Source organism: Manihot esculenta, chromosome 7 (assembly GCF_001659605.2).
Source record: "Manihot esculenta cultivar AM560-2 chromosome 7, M.esculenta_v8, whole genome shotgun sequence".
NCBI lineage: Eukaryota > Viridiplantae > Streptophyta > Magnoliopsida > Malpighiales > Euphorbiaceae > Manihot > Manihot esculenta.
In genome coordinates, this window is record NC_035167.2 from 30615877 (window position 1) to 30631644 (window position 15768).

The 15768-nt window shown below is 28.9% G+C and overlaps 1 protein-coding gene across 2 annotated transcripts; it reads left to right on the forward strand.

The window, feature by feature from the left end:
* Positions 1–1468: 1468 nt before the first annotated feature.
* LOC110618853 (patatin-like protein 7) lies at positions 1469–6577 on the forward strand. 2 transcript variants are annotated; one of them, XM_021762115.2, is made up of 3 exons: positions 1469–3519; positions 4684–5000; positions 6384–6577. In XM_021762115.2, exons 1-2 carry the CDS (start codon positions 2368–2370, stop codon positions 4951–4953), a joined length of 1422 nt encoding a protein of 473 aa, XP_021617807.1. In that variant the 5' UTR covers positions 1469–2367; the 3' UTR covers positions 4954–5000; positions 6384–6577. The 2 variants fall into 2 exon arrangements, with proteins under 2 accessions (XP_021617807.1, XP_043814273.1); XM_043958338.1 differs by lacking the exons at positions 4684–5000; positions 6384–6577 and adding an exon at positions 4438–4676.
* The last annotated feature ends 9191 nt before the right edge of the window (positions 6578–15768 follow it).

Sequence of the window (15768 nt, forward strand, 5' to 3'; positions counted from 1 at the left end):
TTAACTTTTTTTAAATTATAAAAAAGAAATAAATTCTTAAATTTTAAATATAAATCCTCTTTTTAGTATGATTTATTTTATAAAAAAAATTCAAATGAAATTAAATTTTGTACATTAACAATGAAATAAATCTTTACATTTTAAACATAAACTTTTTTTTATTATAATTTATTTTATAAAAAATAAATTTTTATAAAGTCATGAATAAAAATTTATAAATTGACAAAGAAATGAATCCTTCATTTCTAACTAAAAAAATTGATAGAAAAAAAATTAAATTGACTTAAATTTTCATAAAATTGTTGATATTCTCATTGGATTATCTTGGTTGGCATGCACTAAAAGTCCTATATTATTTAAGACATGAAATTTACATAGAATTTTTAAATAATTAGTTATATGAAGTTAAAAAATTATTTAAAAAATAAAAACAATATTTTATTATTAAAAAATAATATTATATTAAATTAAAATTTATTTGGCCATTAAATAAAAATATAGAAATTTAATTAAATTTATAATCACTATTAATATTTAAATATAACTTATTAAAAGCTTAGTATATATCAGTTATAACTAATTATTATGTCTAAACCAAACAGGTTCTTAATTTACGGATTCCACGTTACCGGCTAAGCATTACCTGTCATACTCCAAAGGATTATATATACTTAGGGGGCAATTTCGTCAGATGATAAAATAGAACAACAAAATTGGGAATGAGTGAGGCTCCATTTTTTTGCCGACGGGGTGGCGCTGGGCCCTACGCGTAACGACAACGGCGGGAAGAATGGAAATTATCCTCTTTTCTCTTATTTGACCGTTGTTCACGGACAACACAGTGAAAAACGCATGTTGACCGTCCGATCTCTGACCCCATATGACCTCAAGTACAACCGTCGATGTCTAATTGGTCGTCGCCTAATAAAATAACTGAAAATTAATCAAACCAGAAGACAAAATGCTACCAATTATATGATTTATGGAGCTGACGTGGCCACATAAAAATTTACCTAAAACTTTTTTTTTTATAAATCAATTATCCAGAATTTAAAATTTTAACTATAATTTTCATATTTAAACTGAAAAAAAATAAATTCCTTTTAAATTATTAATGGAATAAGTATAGTTAATTGTTTGAAAAACCTTATAATTAAGAAAAATGGGTTTTCTATACTTATCAAAAAGTGATTTTCTTTTTAATAAATTAAGATTTAACTTAAAGAGAATTTTAAGAATAATATTTTTAAATACTTGAAAATTCTGTGGAAATCATTTTGAAGATCATTTGAAAATATTTAATTGAGAAAAGTATTAATTTATTAAAGTGATTTTAAAAGTATTAGATGCTATATTTCAACTTCACAAAAATTTGAATTACTCAAATAAAATAATTTATTTATATATTTTTCACTTTTATTTATCCGTTATTTATATATATATTTTTATAATTTATGAGCGAGAGAGAGGGAGAGAGAAACAAGGGAAGGAAAGAAAATAACCAAGGAAGAGAGGAAAGAGAGGGGGGGAGAGAGAGAGAGGAGAGTTGAAAATGGTCTTGTGGTTTTAAAAGCTATAAACAGACATGCTCTGCAACTGCTGTGTTCTTGCATTCCATTTCCCTTCCTTGTTTCTCTTCCTCTCTCTCTCTCTCTCTCTGATCCTTTGGCTTCTTTTGTGCTTTGTTTTTTGGCAATAGCTAATAGCTAGCGGCTAGCTAGCCACTTCTCTGCTTGATTTAATCTTTTTATGCCGTGTATCATTTTGCTATAGCTTGCCTTTATCGTGCTCTGTTAAAAAGATTACACAAGCCCAAAGAGATAAGAGGGAGGAGAGAGGAAGGAGATTGGGTAAAAGGGTTTTTCAATTGAGGGTTTTGGTTTTCTTTTCTTGTAAAGAATGATTGGTTGTTCAGGCTCCAACTGAAGTCATACCGAGCGTTTGGGAACCGAAAAGAATTTCTTTTTTGAGCAAACAACAAAACAAAAAGAGTTATGTGTTTTTGGGTGATTAGTTTTTCAGCTTCTTGATGATGAAAGATTGTCAAAAAATCAAGGGAAGTTCTCTCGAGGGATTGCCTTATAGAAGCGTCTCTGCGTATATTCAAAGTATTTGGCAAGAAATCTCAATCTCTCAGGCGTTATTGTCAAGGTAAACCAAAAGAAGAAAGAAAAGGAGAGAATTTTTTCTCTCGTTGTGAAATTAATATAAGAGAGAAACTTACCATTTAAAGAAGAAATCAATTATACAGCTCCATCTAGAATGAATTGAAATGCAAAGAATCTAATCCTTAAGCAACTCCAAGGCTTATTAGATTCTTTTGCAACCCACAACACACAGCGTTTCTTTGTTTTTGCATAGGTGAAAATGTCTACCAATCAATCTTTAGAAATGCAAGAACCCAGCATCGACACCGATAAGCTAAGCTATGAAATCTTCTCAATTCTTGAAAGCAAGTTTCTGTTTGGCTACGATGATCAGAAGCTATGGGTCCCCAAGCAGATCTCTTCGCCACCCACAGAGCCTAAACTTGAGTCTTTTGTATCCCCACCAGCTGCTGATGCCAACGGCGTCTCTGCAATCAAGAACCAGCGAGGAAAAATCTGCATACTCTCCATCGACGGCGGCGGCATGAGAGGGATTCTTTCTGGGAAAGCATTGGCTTATCTCGAGCACGCACTCAAAACCAAATCAGGCAATCCTGAAGCCAGAATCGCTGATTATTTCGACGTCGCGGCGGGGACGGGCATAGGAGGTATCTTTACGGCCATGCTTTTTGGTAGTAAAGATAATAACCGTCCGATTACGAAGGCGGATGACACTTGGAGGTTTTTAGCTGATCATGGCAAAAAAATATACCGTTCTGGTAATGGCAATGGAGGCGGTGGAAATGGTCGTGGTGGCGGCGGAGGCGGCGTTCTTAAGCGGCTATTTAAAGGCGGTTCCACTATGGCGGCTGCCACAGCCTGTCTAGAGAAAGCCATGAAAGAAACGTTTACAGAGCAAGGCCGGAGCTTAACGCTTAAAGATACATTAAAACCGGTCCTAATCCCATGCTATGATCTTTCTAGTACGGCGCCGTTTCTGTTCTCAAGAGCCGACGCATTAGAAACCGACAGTTTTGATTTCCGGCTCTGGGAAGTCTGCCGGGCAACATCAGCCGAACCGGGTTTATTCGAGCCGATTCAAATGGTGTCCGTTGATGGTCAGACCAAGTGTTTAGCGGTTGAAGGCGGTTTGGCTATGAGCAACCCAACATCAGCAGCAATTACCCACGTGTTGCACAACAAGCAAGAGTTTCCATTCGTGAGAGGAGTGGAAGATTTATTGGTACTATCACTAGGCACTGGTCAGCTCCTTGAAGTTAGCTACGATTATGAGGAGGTTAAGAACTGGAGGGCTAAGCACTGGGCTCGACCCATGGCTCGAATTGCGGGTGATGGTTCGGCCGATTCAGTGGACCAAGCAATAGCCTTGGCATTTGGGCAATGTAGAAGCAGCAACTACGTAAGAATTCAGGTATGGTCCTTAACACAACTTGTTGTATACATGTTTTTGCAAGTGTCAAGCTGCGTATTTAATTCTGTACAGCTTGGTTATGGTATTTTTTGCCAAGCTCGACAGTTTTAGCCAGGCTGGTGAAATGGGCTAAGCCAATTGTGTCTTTTTCAGGTGTAGATGTTTATGATTTTTAGCTGGGTTGTTTTATGGCTTGCATTAGCCGACATGTAGTTTGGGAATGAGATACATGGGACATCATGTATTCAACACGCTCAAATGGGGACCTGTGCTTGTTTCTGTCTCTGAGGTGGTCTCTGTGTTGGGCTGCATGTGATGAGTGGGTTTAGCGTTAGCCTCTGGTTTCTTTATTGGGTTTGTGTGTTTTTGGTCAAAATGTCAGTTGTTATTGCAACTTAAACCTGAAAATTACTATACAGTCTTAATTCATTTCCTTAATGAGCAGTTAATTGCAAAAACAGGAGTTTTTCAGATTCTCTTTAATTGGCAAAATGAAAGATAGTAGGTCCAAATCTTTTTTGGTAAATGATTAAATTGCCAACTTGCCTTCTCCAAAAGATCTTTGAAATGGTGAAAACTCACAAGTTGCCTTGTTTAGAACCATTGTCTGAATGGCATTTGCCTTAATAGGAACTCTATTTTGGTGTCAATAGCTGGCTGAGTAATTAGGAAATGGCTGGAGCCTGGAGACCCGGGGCTTGAATTTGTCAGGAGTGTGGGGAGTATACAATGATTTATGTTCATATATTAGTTAGAGGGTAAACGGGCATACACCATAATTAGCTTTGTAGCTTTCATTATTAGGGTATGCTTTATTTGCTGTCAAAAGCAAAGGATATTGTCTCTAATCTTACTATTCTTGTACTACCTTAATCTTAGCTACCTTAATTTTCAATTTTCTTTGTCCTCCTTTTGCAGGTAAAGCTTGACCTTTTACCCCTGTTAATATTATGATTTTGTTGGTCCTATTCCCTGATGAAAAGGGTAGAAATTATTAACCACAGTGGTCTATAAATTATGGGGTCTGTCAATTAGAGGGCTTTTGAGCTGATTGGGTAGATTATGTAGCTTCACAGTGGTTTAATGTTTGCTAAAAGGGATGGTGTATGCATTAGTTTGTGCAGTACAAAAGGGTCATTATTCCAATTCATTTTGGTGTGACAGGCAAATGGGTCCAGCTTAGGAGGGTGTGGGCCCAATGTGGACACAGACCCTGGTCCTAACAATGTGAAGATGTTGATTGCCATAGCAGAGGAAATGTTGAAGCAGAAAAATGTTGAATCAGTGCTGTTTGGGGGTAAGAGGATTGGGGAGCAAAGCAATTTTGAGAAATTGGATTGGTTTGCAGGTGAACTTGTGCTTGAGCACCAAAGGAGGAGCTGCAGAATTGCTCCCACCGTTGCTTTCAAGCAAGCTGCTTCTAAACCTACATAGACTTCTCTCAACTCTTTTTAGAACCAACCTAGCCAAAAAGAAAAAGGGTAAGCTTTTTTTTTTTTTTTTTTTCTTTTTTTTCTCTCTCTCTCTCGTTTCATTCAATATTTTATATATAATTAAATCCATTTATACTCTTGTCTAAAAGTAGCATCTTTGTGGACCCTTTGTGGAAATATACTAGTTTTTGTTCTACATAATATAATGAGAGCTAGAGACCAATTTGATCATCACTTGGAATCTAAATTTGCCTTTCCCCAGAAAATGAAATGTCTCTATCCATTGACCCCAACTGAACCTAAATGAAAATCAACACATTTGGCTCATGCATTTTTATTCTATTTCATTTCTTCTACCTTCATCAAAACTCCCACCTTTCTTTTTCTTGTAGGTTCTTTTCTTATATAATTGTCTAAAACAAATAGACATTAGGCCACGTAACCCCAGGGAGGCAATAGAATTTGTCATGTAATGCATCCTCGTGGGCTCAGTCTTGTCTTTTTCCTCCATTGATTAGGGCCAAACTCTTTAACAACCGGTGGTTGTTATAGTTGCTGTTGCTGTTCTTATTTTTCTAGTTCTGCAGAAAAGTCTAGGAAAATGCAAGAACTCTACACTGCTGATGTGGGGAACATTGGCCCCCTATTGGTCTTCTACCGACACTGATTCTTGCTATAGATTAGGGACATCCTGGTCATTTTATAGACCAAAACCTTTGTATTCTTTTATCCTTTTGGTCATTTATATAGGAGAGGGTGTCCTCGAGGCATATATCTGTAGGACCTAAAAAGGTGTTCTCTTTGTGACCTTAAATTTTGTGGTCACAAAATCACGCTTACTTAACCCTTAGATGAGGGGCATTTAGGGCAGATGGTCACATCAAATGTTATCTTTTTCATTGTCTTCAAATTAAATGCTCTGCATGGAGCCCTACTTTAGAATCTAATTAAAAAGTCTTGATGTCCTTGGAATGATCTAATTATGCAGGAAAACTGCAACTGCCCAAGTAAAAAGTTCCACCCTTTAAATTTTTATTAACAACTATTGCTTTAAGAAAATTATCTGCATCCCAAAACAATTTTCTTTTTCTTAGAAAAGAAGAAGCCAGAGTTGAATTTAGTTCATGGCTTAAATTGAAAAGCACCTATTACCACCTAGTAAAGACTAGAAATTGAAAAGTATCTTGCTTGTCTTGATGATTTATGTTATTTCAGTATAAGTAGTTCATCTGTCAAATGTAGAGTGTTGTACTCTGCACTTTTTGAACATTAAAATCTTTACGTAAATCGGAGGAAACTCTCATATGTTTGAAAAGCACATGGTCAAAAGAATTGGCATTGAACTATGAGATGTAGAGCTTTGTGCTTCATACATATTAAACTTTTCTCTTTTTTCAATTTTTACTAATATTCTGTATATGTGAATTGCAGGTAACAAATATATATAGTATATAAATATATGAAAGAGAGAAAAAGAAAGAAAAAAAAAAGAAAGTAACATAGCAGCTTTTACTTTTTGAAAGTGAAGAATAGTAAGGGAAGAGGAAGAGGAATGGAAAAGGACAAGCAAACAAAAAAGGGTAGAAGATCTTAGTGGGATTAGTTTGCCTGCTAGAGGACAAGCATTGTGGTCTACATTGGCAAGGAAACAAAGAAAAAAGGCAGATAAAATGGGATTGAGTTCTTGTGCTTTTGAAGGTCAAACCAAGTTATCAGCTGTGAATCCTTTTCATGTTAAATTTTAGATTTCAGGGTGGCAAACAAAACTCTGCTGTTTCTCTCTTTTGTATTATATTTTTCTTTTTCTTTGTTTGGTCTTTTTCAACCTTTCTCTCAAGGAACTTGAGTGGGGAGGATGGTGGGCTACTTTCTCAAGAAAACCCACATAAATTAGCCAAAGTTGTTTGTCTCTGACCTTTGGTCTTTTGTTCATTTGTGTTATTTCCTCCTCTCTTTTTCTCACAATATGGATTGTAGTGGTGGTGGAGAAAGAGATTTGAGAGTGGTTTGTATACTTTTCAAGCAAACTAGTACATCCCATGAGAATGAGATTGATCATAGAAGAATGGGCCAAAAGAAAGAAAGAACAGACTTTTTCTGTGTGTATTCATCCTTGAAAACTAGATTTGGGGGACCTCAATTTGAATCTGTCTTCTGAAGAAATGTTTCATTTATATTGTTATGATTGTTTGATGACTGGTGGTGATGCTTGTTTATTTATAGGTGTCTGTTGAGAGCCAATCCTCTTCTGCTTGGTCTCTTCTGCTTTACCCCAATTACCAAATGGATGCCAAATAATTATTGGGAAAAAAAAAATGTAATTCCTACAATTATTAAATTATAATTGTAACTTATTTAGCTACTTCTTACAATTATAAAATTGTAATTATTTTCATGTGGCTTAAAAAAACTCAACTAATATAACTAAATTAATAAATTATATATTTTTTCATGTTAAAAGTTTAAATTTTTTTTTTTAATAATACAGTGGGACTAAAAATATTAAATTTTATTTTTTCATCTAAATTAATTTTTAAATTATTATTAAAAAATCAAATAGTTTCTAACGCTCGTTAAAATTTCATAGTATGAACTATATTCTTCAATTTTAGAGTGAACTAAGTTTGACATTATTTTGCCAATTTATTTTAATCGAAAGATAATATTTTTATCTATCACTGTATAATTTAAAGGTAAATTTAATATTTTTTTTATTTTTTAAAAATAATGGGCAAAAAATCCTGAATTATTCAGGTTTTAATACATATATCTAAATTATAAAAGTTAATTAATATTTTCAAACTGACCATCTAAATTCAATTATACTCTATCATTAAATTTAATCGTTAAATATGAGAAATGCCCTGTTATCCTTTCAGTCAGCACTAAAATTAATATTTTAATAATTTAAAATAGATAATTATAAAAAAATTTAAATTTGAAAAATTTTAACAATAATATTCTAAACCTTTTGCTTTTAACAAATATACCCAAATCAATTTTCAATTTAATTTGAATTTTATTTTGATTATATTTATTTAAAATTTTAGATGAAACAATTCTAGAAGCATATGACTAATTTTTTGATATTTTTATTTGCAACGACAAGTGCAACTTCTTATATAGTTATATAGTTATAAATCATAAATATTATGACAACATTATATGTAATAAATTAAAAATATTTAAAAAATTAATTATATTTATCGTATATATTTTAGCAGCTGAAAATCAACTATTAATCTAACTAATCAAAAATAATTGAGTACAATTTATATTTTTTTTCTAATGAATTTAACTATTTAGATTTACTAAATTAATTATTAATTTTCAGTCCGATCAGAGTGAATATAATAAATATAATTAATTTTTTAAATAAAAGAATTGTAATTTTTAATTTATTAGAGATAATATTATTATAATACGTATGATTTATAACTATAAGAAAAATTTCACTGCCATTGCAATAAAAAAAAAAAAATTATCGATTCATAAAAATGCGTTATTCAAAATTATAAATAAACCTAACCAATATTAAATATCAAACCAAATTAAAAAATTGATTTGAGAAATATTTATTAAAAAAAATTAGGATATGATTGTTAAATTAATAAAGTTTAAAATTTATTTTAATAATTATGTATTTTAAATTATATTAAAATATTATTTTTTGGTGCTAATTAAAATGATAATGTGATATTTGCATTAAATTTAATGGTTATTAATGATAAAATATAAGTAAATTTAAATGATTAATTTAAAATATATTAATTAATTTTTATAATTCAGAATATAGTTATAAAAGGCCAAGAGTTCAGAATTTTTTTGTCATTATTTATTTTTTTAATATATACCTCCTATTATATTGTTTCAATACTAAATTATTTTTGAAAATAATAAATCATACTTTTCTTTTTTAGAATAATAAATCATAAATTGTACTTTTCAATGCATAATAAATATAGGTATATTATGACGGAAAGGAATGCCTGTAAAATTTTTTTTTATAATTTTGAATAAATAGGAAAATAAATTTTTGTAAAATGAAGAAAATATTTTGTACGTAAGTATTGTTTTGAGGGTAAATTACATCATGATATCTAAACTTAGACATTATGATATAAAATTATCAACTTTATAATAATACATTAATCTCTCGTTTGGCATGAGTAATTTTATAAAAAAAAAATTAAATGAATTTTTATAAAATTATTCATATTTCAATTTTTGATGAAAATTTTTTAAATTATAAAATTTTGAATTTTTTTATTCTAAATAAAAATTTTATAAAAAAAATTAAATTTTTTTTTAAAAAATAAGTAAAAGAAAAAATATATTTCATTAGTCAAAATTTAAATAAATAACTCTTTGAATTTTATCATTATTAATACTTTCATCAATCTATGGTAAAATAATAGATTAAACATCCTATAATTCCTGGCTTTTACCAATGTATTTTAGTATTTTATTTTAAGTTTTAATTGGTTTATGGAAGGATGGAGGAAATGTTTTAAGCTTTAATTGGATAAAAATTTAAAAACTAGTTTTAATAAATTTCAAAAAATACAAAAATTAATTTATTAATGGTAATAAAATTTAAAGATAAAATTATATTCACCTTAAATTAATTATTATATATTTATTTTAATAATAAAAAAAGTTATATATTAGTCATTTTATATATCTCAATCACACAAATAATTTAAATACTTCAAATAATATTAGTTACAGACACAGATTCACTCCAAAAACATACAAATTTAGAAAAAAAAATATAATTAAATACAAATTAAACACAAACTATAATTTAAATTTAAAATACTGGAGTTATCATAATTTTAACTAATATATTATTTATTTTTTCAGGATTTATTAATAAAAATTATTTAAAGAAAATTACTCTATAGAAATTGTATCTATTTTTATCTTATATTTTTAACTATCATTTCAAAATTGTTAATCCTCTCCTTAGCCTCAAAATATTTATTCATATTGGTTTTAATTCTTAAAATTAAAAGGAAATTATAAGTAATGAGATTCAATTTCGGATTTGTTTGGATTTGGTGCTGTGTTCGAAGATGCTGAAAGAGTTTTTTCAATTGCAATTTCTGGTTATACTGAGGGAGGGTCGTGGTTCTCCTGCTATTGCTGAGGCATTGGCCTTGCGTCAATGTTTAATGTATGCTCGTGATGCTTTTCTACAGGCTGAAAGTATTTTCATTGATAGTCAGGTTTTATTTTTCGTCATTCGCTCTAATACGGAGGACTTTTCTGAGTTTGACGTCATTATTTTGGATTGTAAAGATATTCTGCTTTTTTGTCCAATTATTTCGTTATACTGGATTAGACGTAGTGCGAATAAGGCTGCTCATCTGTTAGCAAGACAGTCTATTCGTTTTGATCGTTTTAAATTCTGGATTGATATGCCTGAGGGTCTGTTTGAGCATTATAGTTCAAGATAATAATATTTATTTTCTTGACTTAAAAAAAAAGTAATGAGATTCAAATTCTAACGTACATTTTTAAAAAGAAATTTTGATGTTATTTAAGACCATATATATTAGAAATTACTAATATTTTAAATTAAAATAACAAATTTGAAAGAGTCTTAGGTTTTTATTTTTTTTTAAAAAAAAAGAAACTTTGATTATGTAGCTTGTTGAACCTTCCGATGAAAGCAAAGCAATATGAAATTATTTGGCGACCAATCCTAACCACTACGTAGTTTTCATTTGTAATATAATACAAAGTTTGTCCTTGGAATTATATAATCTTATAACATAGTCTAGAATTGAGGGTGACCTAACTTTATTATGGAATCTGCTTTATCTTTCATTATTTTAATAATAATTATTATTATTATTATTATTATTATTTGATGCTTATCCCAAATAAAGTATTAGACTTGTGTTTCTTCTGTGTTCACACATTCAATTTCCCATTGCTTTCAAGGATTAGGATGTGTCTTTCAAAGTCTAAATAATACAACATAATAATGATTTGTACTACTTCCCAAATATCTTTCTAAGTCTACTTAATTAATTAATTTGATTTTCCCTTTAATAGTCTAATTAATGCATTTTATTTTCTTCTTAAATCAAATTTCAAAATTTAATAATATAAATAACAATATTAAGAGAATAAATCATTTTATTCTAAAATTTAAAATTACTGCTATGACTGTCGGTTTCATGCGCTTCAAATTGGGCTAAGTTCAAAAAAGATGAAACTAGCCTAAAACTCCTAAAAATTCGTCTCGTTAGGCCAGTCTAACACTTTTCGGACTTGATTCAGACTCAGGGAATAAATCGGGCCACCTGCGAGCTCAGATCTCGCAAGGACAAATCCAGTCCGGTGACGTGACATGAGAAAAGACATTAGGTCCAATCACTTTGCAGTCCTGTCCGCATGCGCGCCGAGGAAATTAAATGGCCGTTTGGCATGGAGAGAGGTGTCTGACAATTTCGTATGTACAGACTTACGGAACAGAGACAGATGACACTATAACAGAAAAACACTGTAGTAGAAAGACCTCATTAGGAGACAGGAGGGAAGAGACAAAAGGAGGGGAATACCCTCCTCTCAGAATAAATTTACACAACTACTTTAAATTCTAAATCCTAAACTCTATTCTCTAAATTTCAGAATATCAACTGTATATTTAAAATTTAAATTTGAAATAAGTAACTAAGGGAGAAAATAATTCTTAGAGTTATTTTTATGAATTTTAATTATTTATTTTTCAAATATTATTTTAATGGCTATCTTGTTTTGTGGGAGGAGACTTTGACACTATTATTATTGATGTTGTTACAACCACCATAAATTTGGCTTGAATTTTTTTTTTTTATAAACTTTTCACGTTGATTAGGAAATTAAGCAATTAATACAAGCCTTCTAATACCTACTAAATAATTAGTAAGTTAAAGCAGCCAACTACTCAGCTACCATATAATTTCAGTTTATATTTCATTTTCTTGCGAAATGTTCGGAAATTTTTTTTAAAGCAAAATTACTGGTTTTATTAATAAAATTTCAACAAATAAAGAAAAATATCATCCCAAACAGAGAAACAATCATGTCTAATAGATTCTCTAACCAAAATATAAGCGGTTAAAATGACATGACGACAAATCCATTTAATAAAAATATCAGTTTTAGAGTTTAACAAAGATTTACAATCTTTTAAAATCAAACCCAATTCAGAAATGTCTAAATGTGTAGACTGAATAGTTTGAACTATCTGCAAACAGTTCATAAGGATAGAGCCATTAAAAGACAAAAATTTCGTCGCAAAGAGCAAATAACGACGGAGAGCTAAAATTTCAACAATTAACAGCGTACCATTACTTTTCGAGAAACCAGAAACACCACATTGAAACATACTCTCAGAATTTTCCACAACAAAACCATAGCCAATAAAATCTTTAGCTTGAAATAAAATCTCATCACCTTTACAAAATCAATTGAAATTGTCCAAACTTGATACAAATCCCGGCGGAGCAGAATTACCGAAATCACGCAGTCACAGACTTGTCGGTCTCTGGTTCCAACGAACAGGTGCTCTGAGGAGATCACTCTAACCAAACTTGATATCTTTTTTTTTAACCTCAGCCGTAAAGCCTCTACATAACCCACTTTTCCACATAGATAGCAAAAAATAGTTAGATTTTCATATTGAAACTTCACAATAAATACAGTACCATCATCTCCAACAAACTTCTTCCGCCGTTTCAAAGGTTGCCGAATGTCCAAATAAATTTTAACTCTCATAGGGTCCGACGACATAATTTGTATCTCCTTCCAAACAAGTAGAAATTGATTGTACAACCAAGGACGTCCATTCCCTATATTTTCAAAATCAACATTATTAAAAAAATCGAAACACATATCTTTTTGTCTCTAATTCCATAATAGATACCCCTTTAAAAATACCATAAATCTGCCAAATAAGTATGCATATTCTGAAAATTGATTGGATTGTATGTGAGAAACATTCTCACCATACAGAAATCATAAGTGACGATCGAAATATCCCTAGATCTCTTAATAGGGACAACATCTTCTTCTTTATCGATAGTCAATTGATGTAAATCGTCTTTTATATATGAAAGGAGAAAGAATAAGATAGGTTTAAGGAAGAGGAAAAGGAGGAAATGGCGAGAGTATTGAGTTACAAAGGGAGCACAGAGCAAACTTAAATGTTCGTAATTTTTATTTATTTTATTTTACAATATATATAAATTTTTTAAAAGATATATTAAAAATATTAAATTTTATTAAATATTTAGAGATATTTTTTAAAAATAAAATAAAATAAAATTATAATAATTAATTTATATATTATTATAATATAAAAAAATAAATAATAATTTTAAAATAATTTAAGAAATAGATAAAAATGATAAGACGAAAATAATATTATTACATGTAGCAATTCATTTCCATCATAAAATAAATAAAATAGAGATGTTTCGACTCTTCTAGCTTGTTCCACCTAACTAAAAATAGCCCCAAAATATTTCTTTTTTTTTTCTTTTAATTATATGTAATTTCTAAGTAATACATAAATATATATTATACTATTCTATATTAGCAAATTGAATACCGAAATCTATTGAATTAACTATTAAACACAATTTTACTATACAATTGATCATTTATAAAAAAAAGTCAAAAATAATTTGATGTATTACTGATTGCACTTGAAATTTTGATAATTAAATTTTATTTTTTTAAAATAAATTAGTTTAGGATAAATTACTATTAAGTTATTGAATTTTTAAAAAGTTCATTTCTATTTAAAAATTACTTAATTATAACGTTTTTATATTTTGTATAATCCAATTTTTTTTGTTATTTTATTAAAAAATCGTTAATCACCTTAAATATTTATAATACTTAATCTTATAATTTTAATTATATATATTATTTAATTTCTATAATTTTAAATATTTATATTATTTTTTTAAAATTAAAACAACTTAATTAATGATATTTTTTATAAAATAATTAAAGAATTTTATTTCACAAAATAAATGATTTTTTTTAATTAGATGATTTTGAAATAGAAGTCCCCTAATAAATTTTATAAAAATTTAAAGATCTACTAATAATTCTACCATTAATTTTATTCTAAACTAAAATTTACATAAATATTAAATAAAACCTTAATTTTTTATAAAATTAATCATTAATATTACACAACAAAGTGGATAATGATCTGTTAACGTAAAAAAGAGTTACTTGCTAAAAATCTAATAAATCCATATGCGATTTTACCTGTAAAAAAGAAAACACTTCAGCGAAATCACTTATTTTTAACCGATCGTATCATACACAAAATTTTTAGAAAAAATTATAATTAACTTCATTATCTTACAATATAAAATTTAATGATCGCAGAGATAAAAATACGTAATTTTTATATATTTATTTTTGAGTTTAAATAATTTTTTATAATTACTCTATTTTTTAATTTATTGATTTGGGTGTGAGAGTGGTTGTTATAGCGTCAACTATTTCACACCTTTTTTTTCATAAATTTAACTAATCATAATACACCTTTATTTTTTTTTTTTTACTATCACACGGGAATTTAAACTTTAGATGGGAGAATTTAAACTTTTAGATGGGAGAGAGGGGTAAAAATAAGATTATAAAAAGATAACAAAGCATCCAATTTGAATTATTGGGTTGGATTCATTACTATGTGGAAAGAGATTGAACCTAAATAAAGCAAATAGTAGCAATCAAAAAAGACAAAAAATAAAAAACAAAAGCAAATAGTAGATAAGGAAAATAATAGGCTAGGCTTTAATTAGTCCATCAACCCAACATCAAAATCAACCTTATTTTATAGAATTGGCCTACAACCATAAGCCCTAATCTATGCAACCAAAAGGGATATTTTCTTTTTCTTTTTCTTTTTCTTGAAAGCTACTTTTGTTAATTTCCTAACTCCAAAATGTAAATAGAATAGTATAATGCTCTTTGGTCTCTTTCAATATTCAAAAGGGTTGAATTAAAAATGTCATAATAATTTAATTTTTTTAATGTTTTTTATTTTAAATAAAAAAATCAACTTTTTTAAATAAAAAATTTACATTAAAAATTTGAAACCTTACATAATTTTATAAAAATTCATTTAAATTCCTTTTTTTAAAAATAAATTATGTCAAATAAAAAGTAAATAAAAACTTTAAAAAATTGGTTAAACTTAAAATTTTAAAAGTTTTGTTAAAAGGGTGCAAGTGCTTTCCGTAAATTTTTTTTTTTAAAAATTTTATAGAAAGTCAAGATGAGAGAACTGTATACAAGATGAGAGAACTCTATAATTTTTAAAATTTAAAATTATCAACAAGTAGTTTTCAATGGACCCACAATTTATATAAACAAACTGCAACTTGATTGGTTCTTGTAACTCTTTATTAATGGGAAACAAATTAATAGCCCTGTGCATATTGTGCCATCAATTTGTCTACGATAACCAGGGCCACCATGGCTTCTACTATCGGCACGCCTGCATCCTCATCCAAACAAATAAACATTTTAAAATAAATATTAATATTCTAAAATCTAAAAAATAGAGTTCATCGTGTATAAATTTAATTAAAAAAAAAGATATTTTTACTTTTTTTATCTTTTTTTCCTTTTATTTGTTAATGACATCTAACCGCCTCTCTATTATAGTGCCATTTATTTTTATTATTGAGATCCATATGTACGGATGTGTCATTCCCCTCTCCATGCTTTTATTTCACAAAAGGATGATGCTACTAAATTGATAAGATTATCTGATTAGCTGTACCTCGTG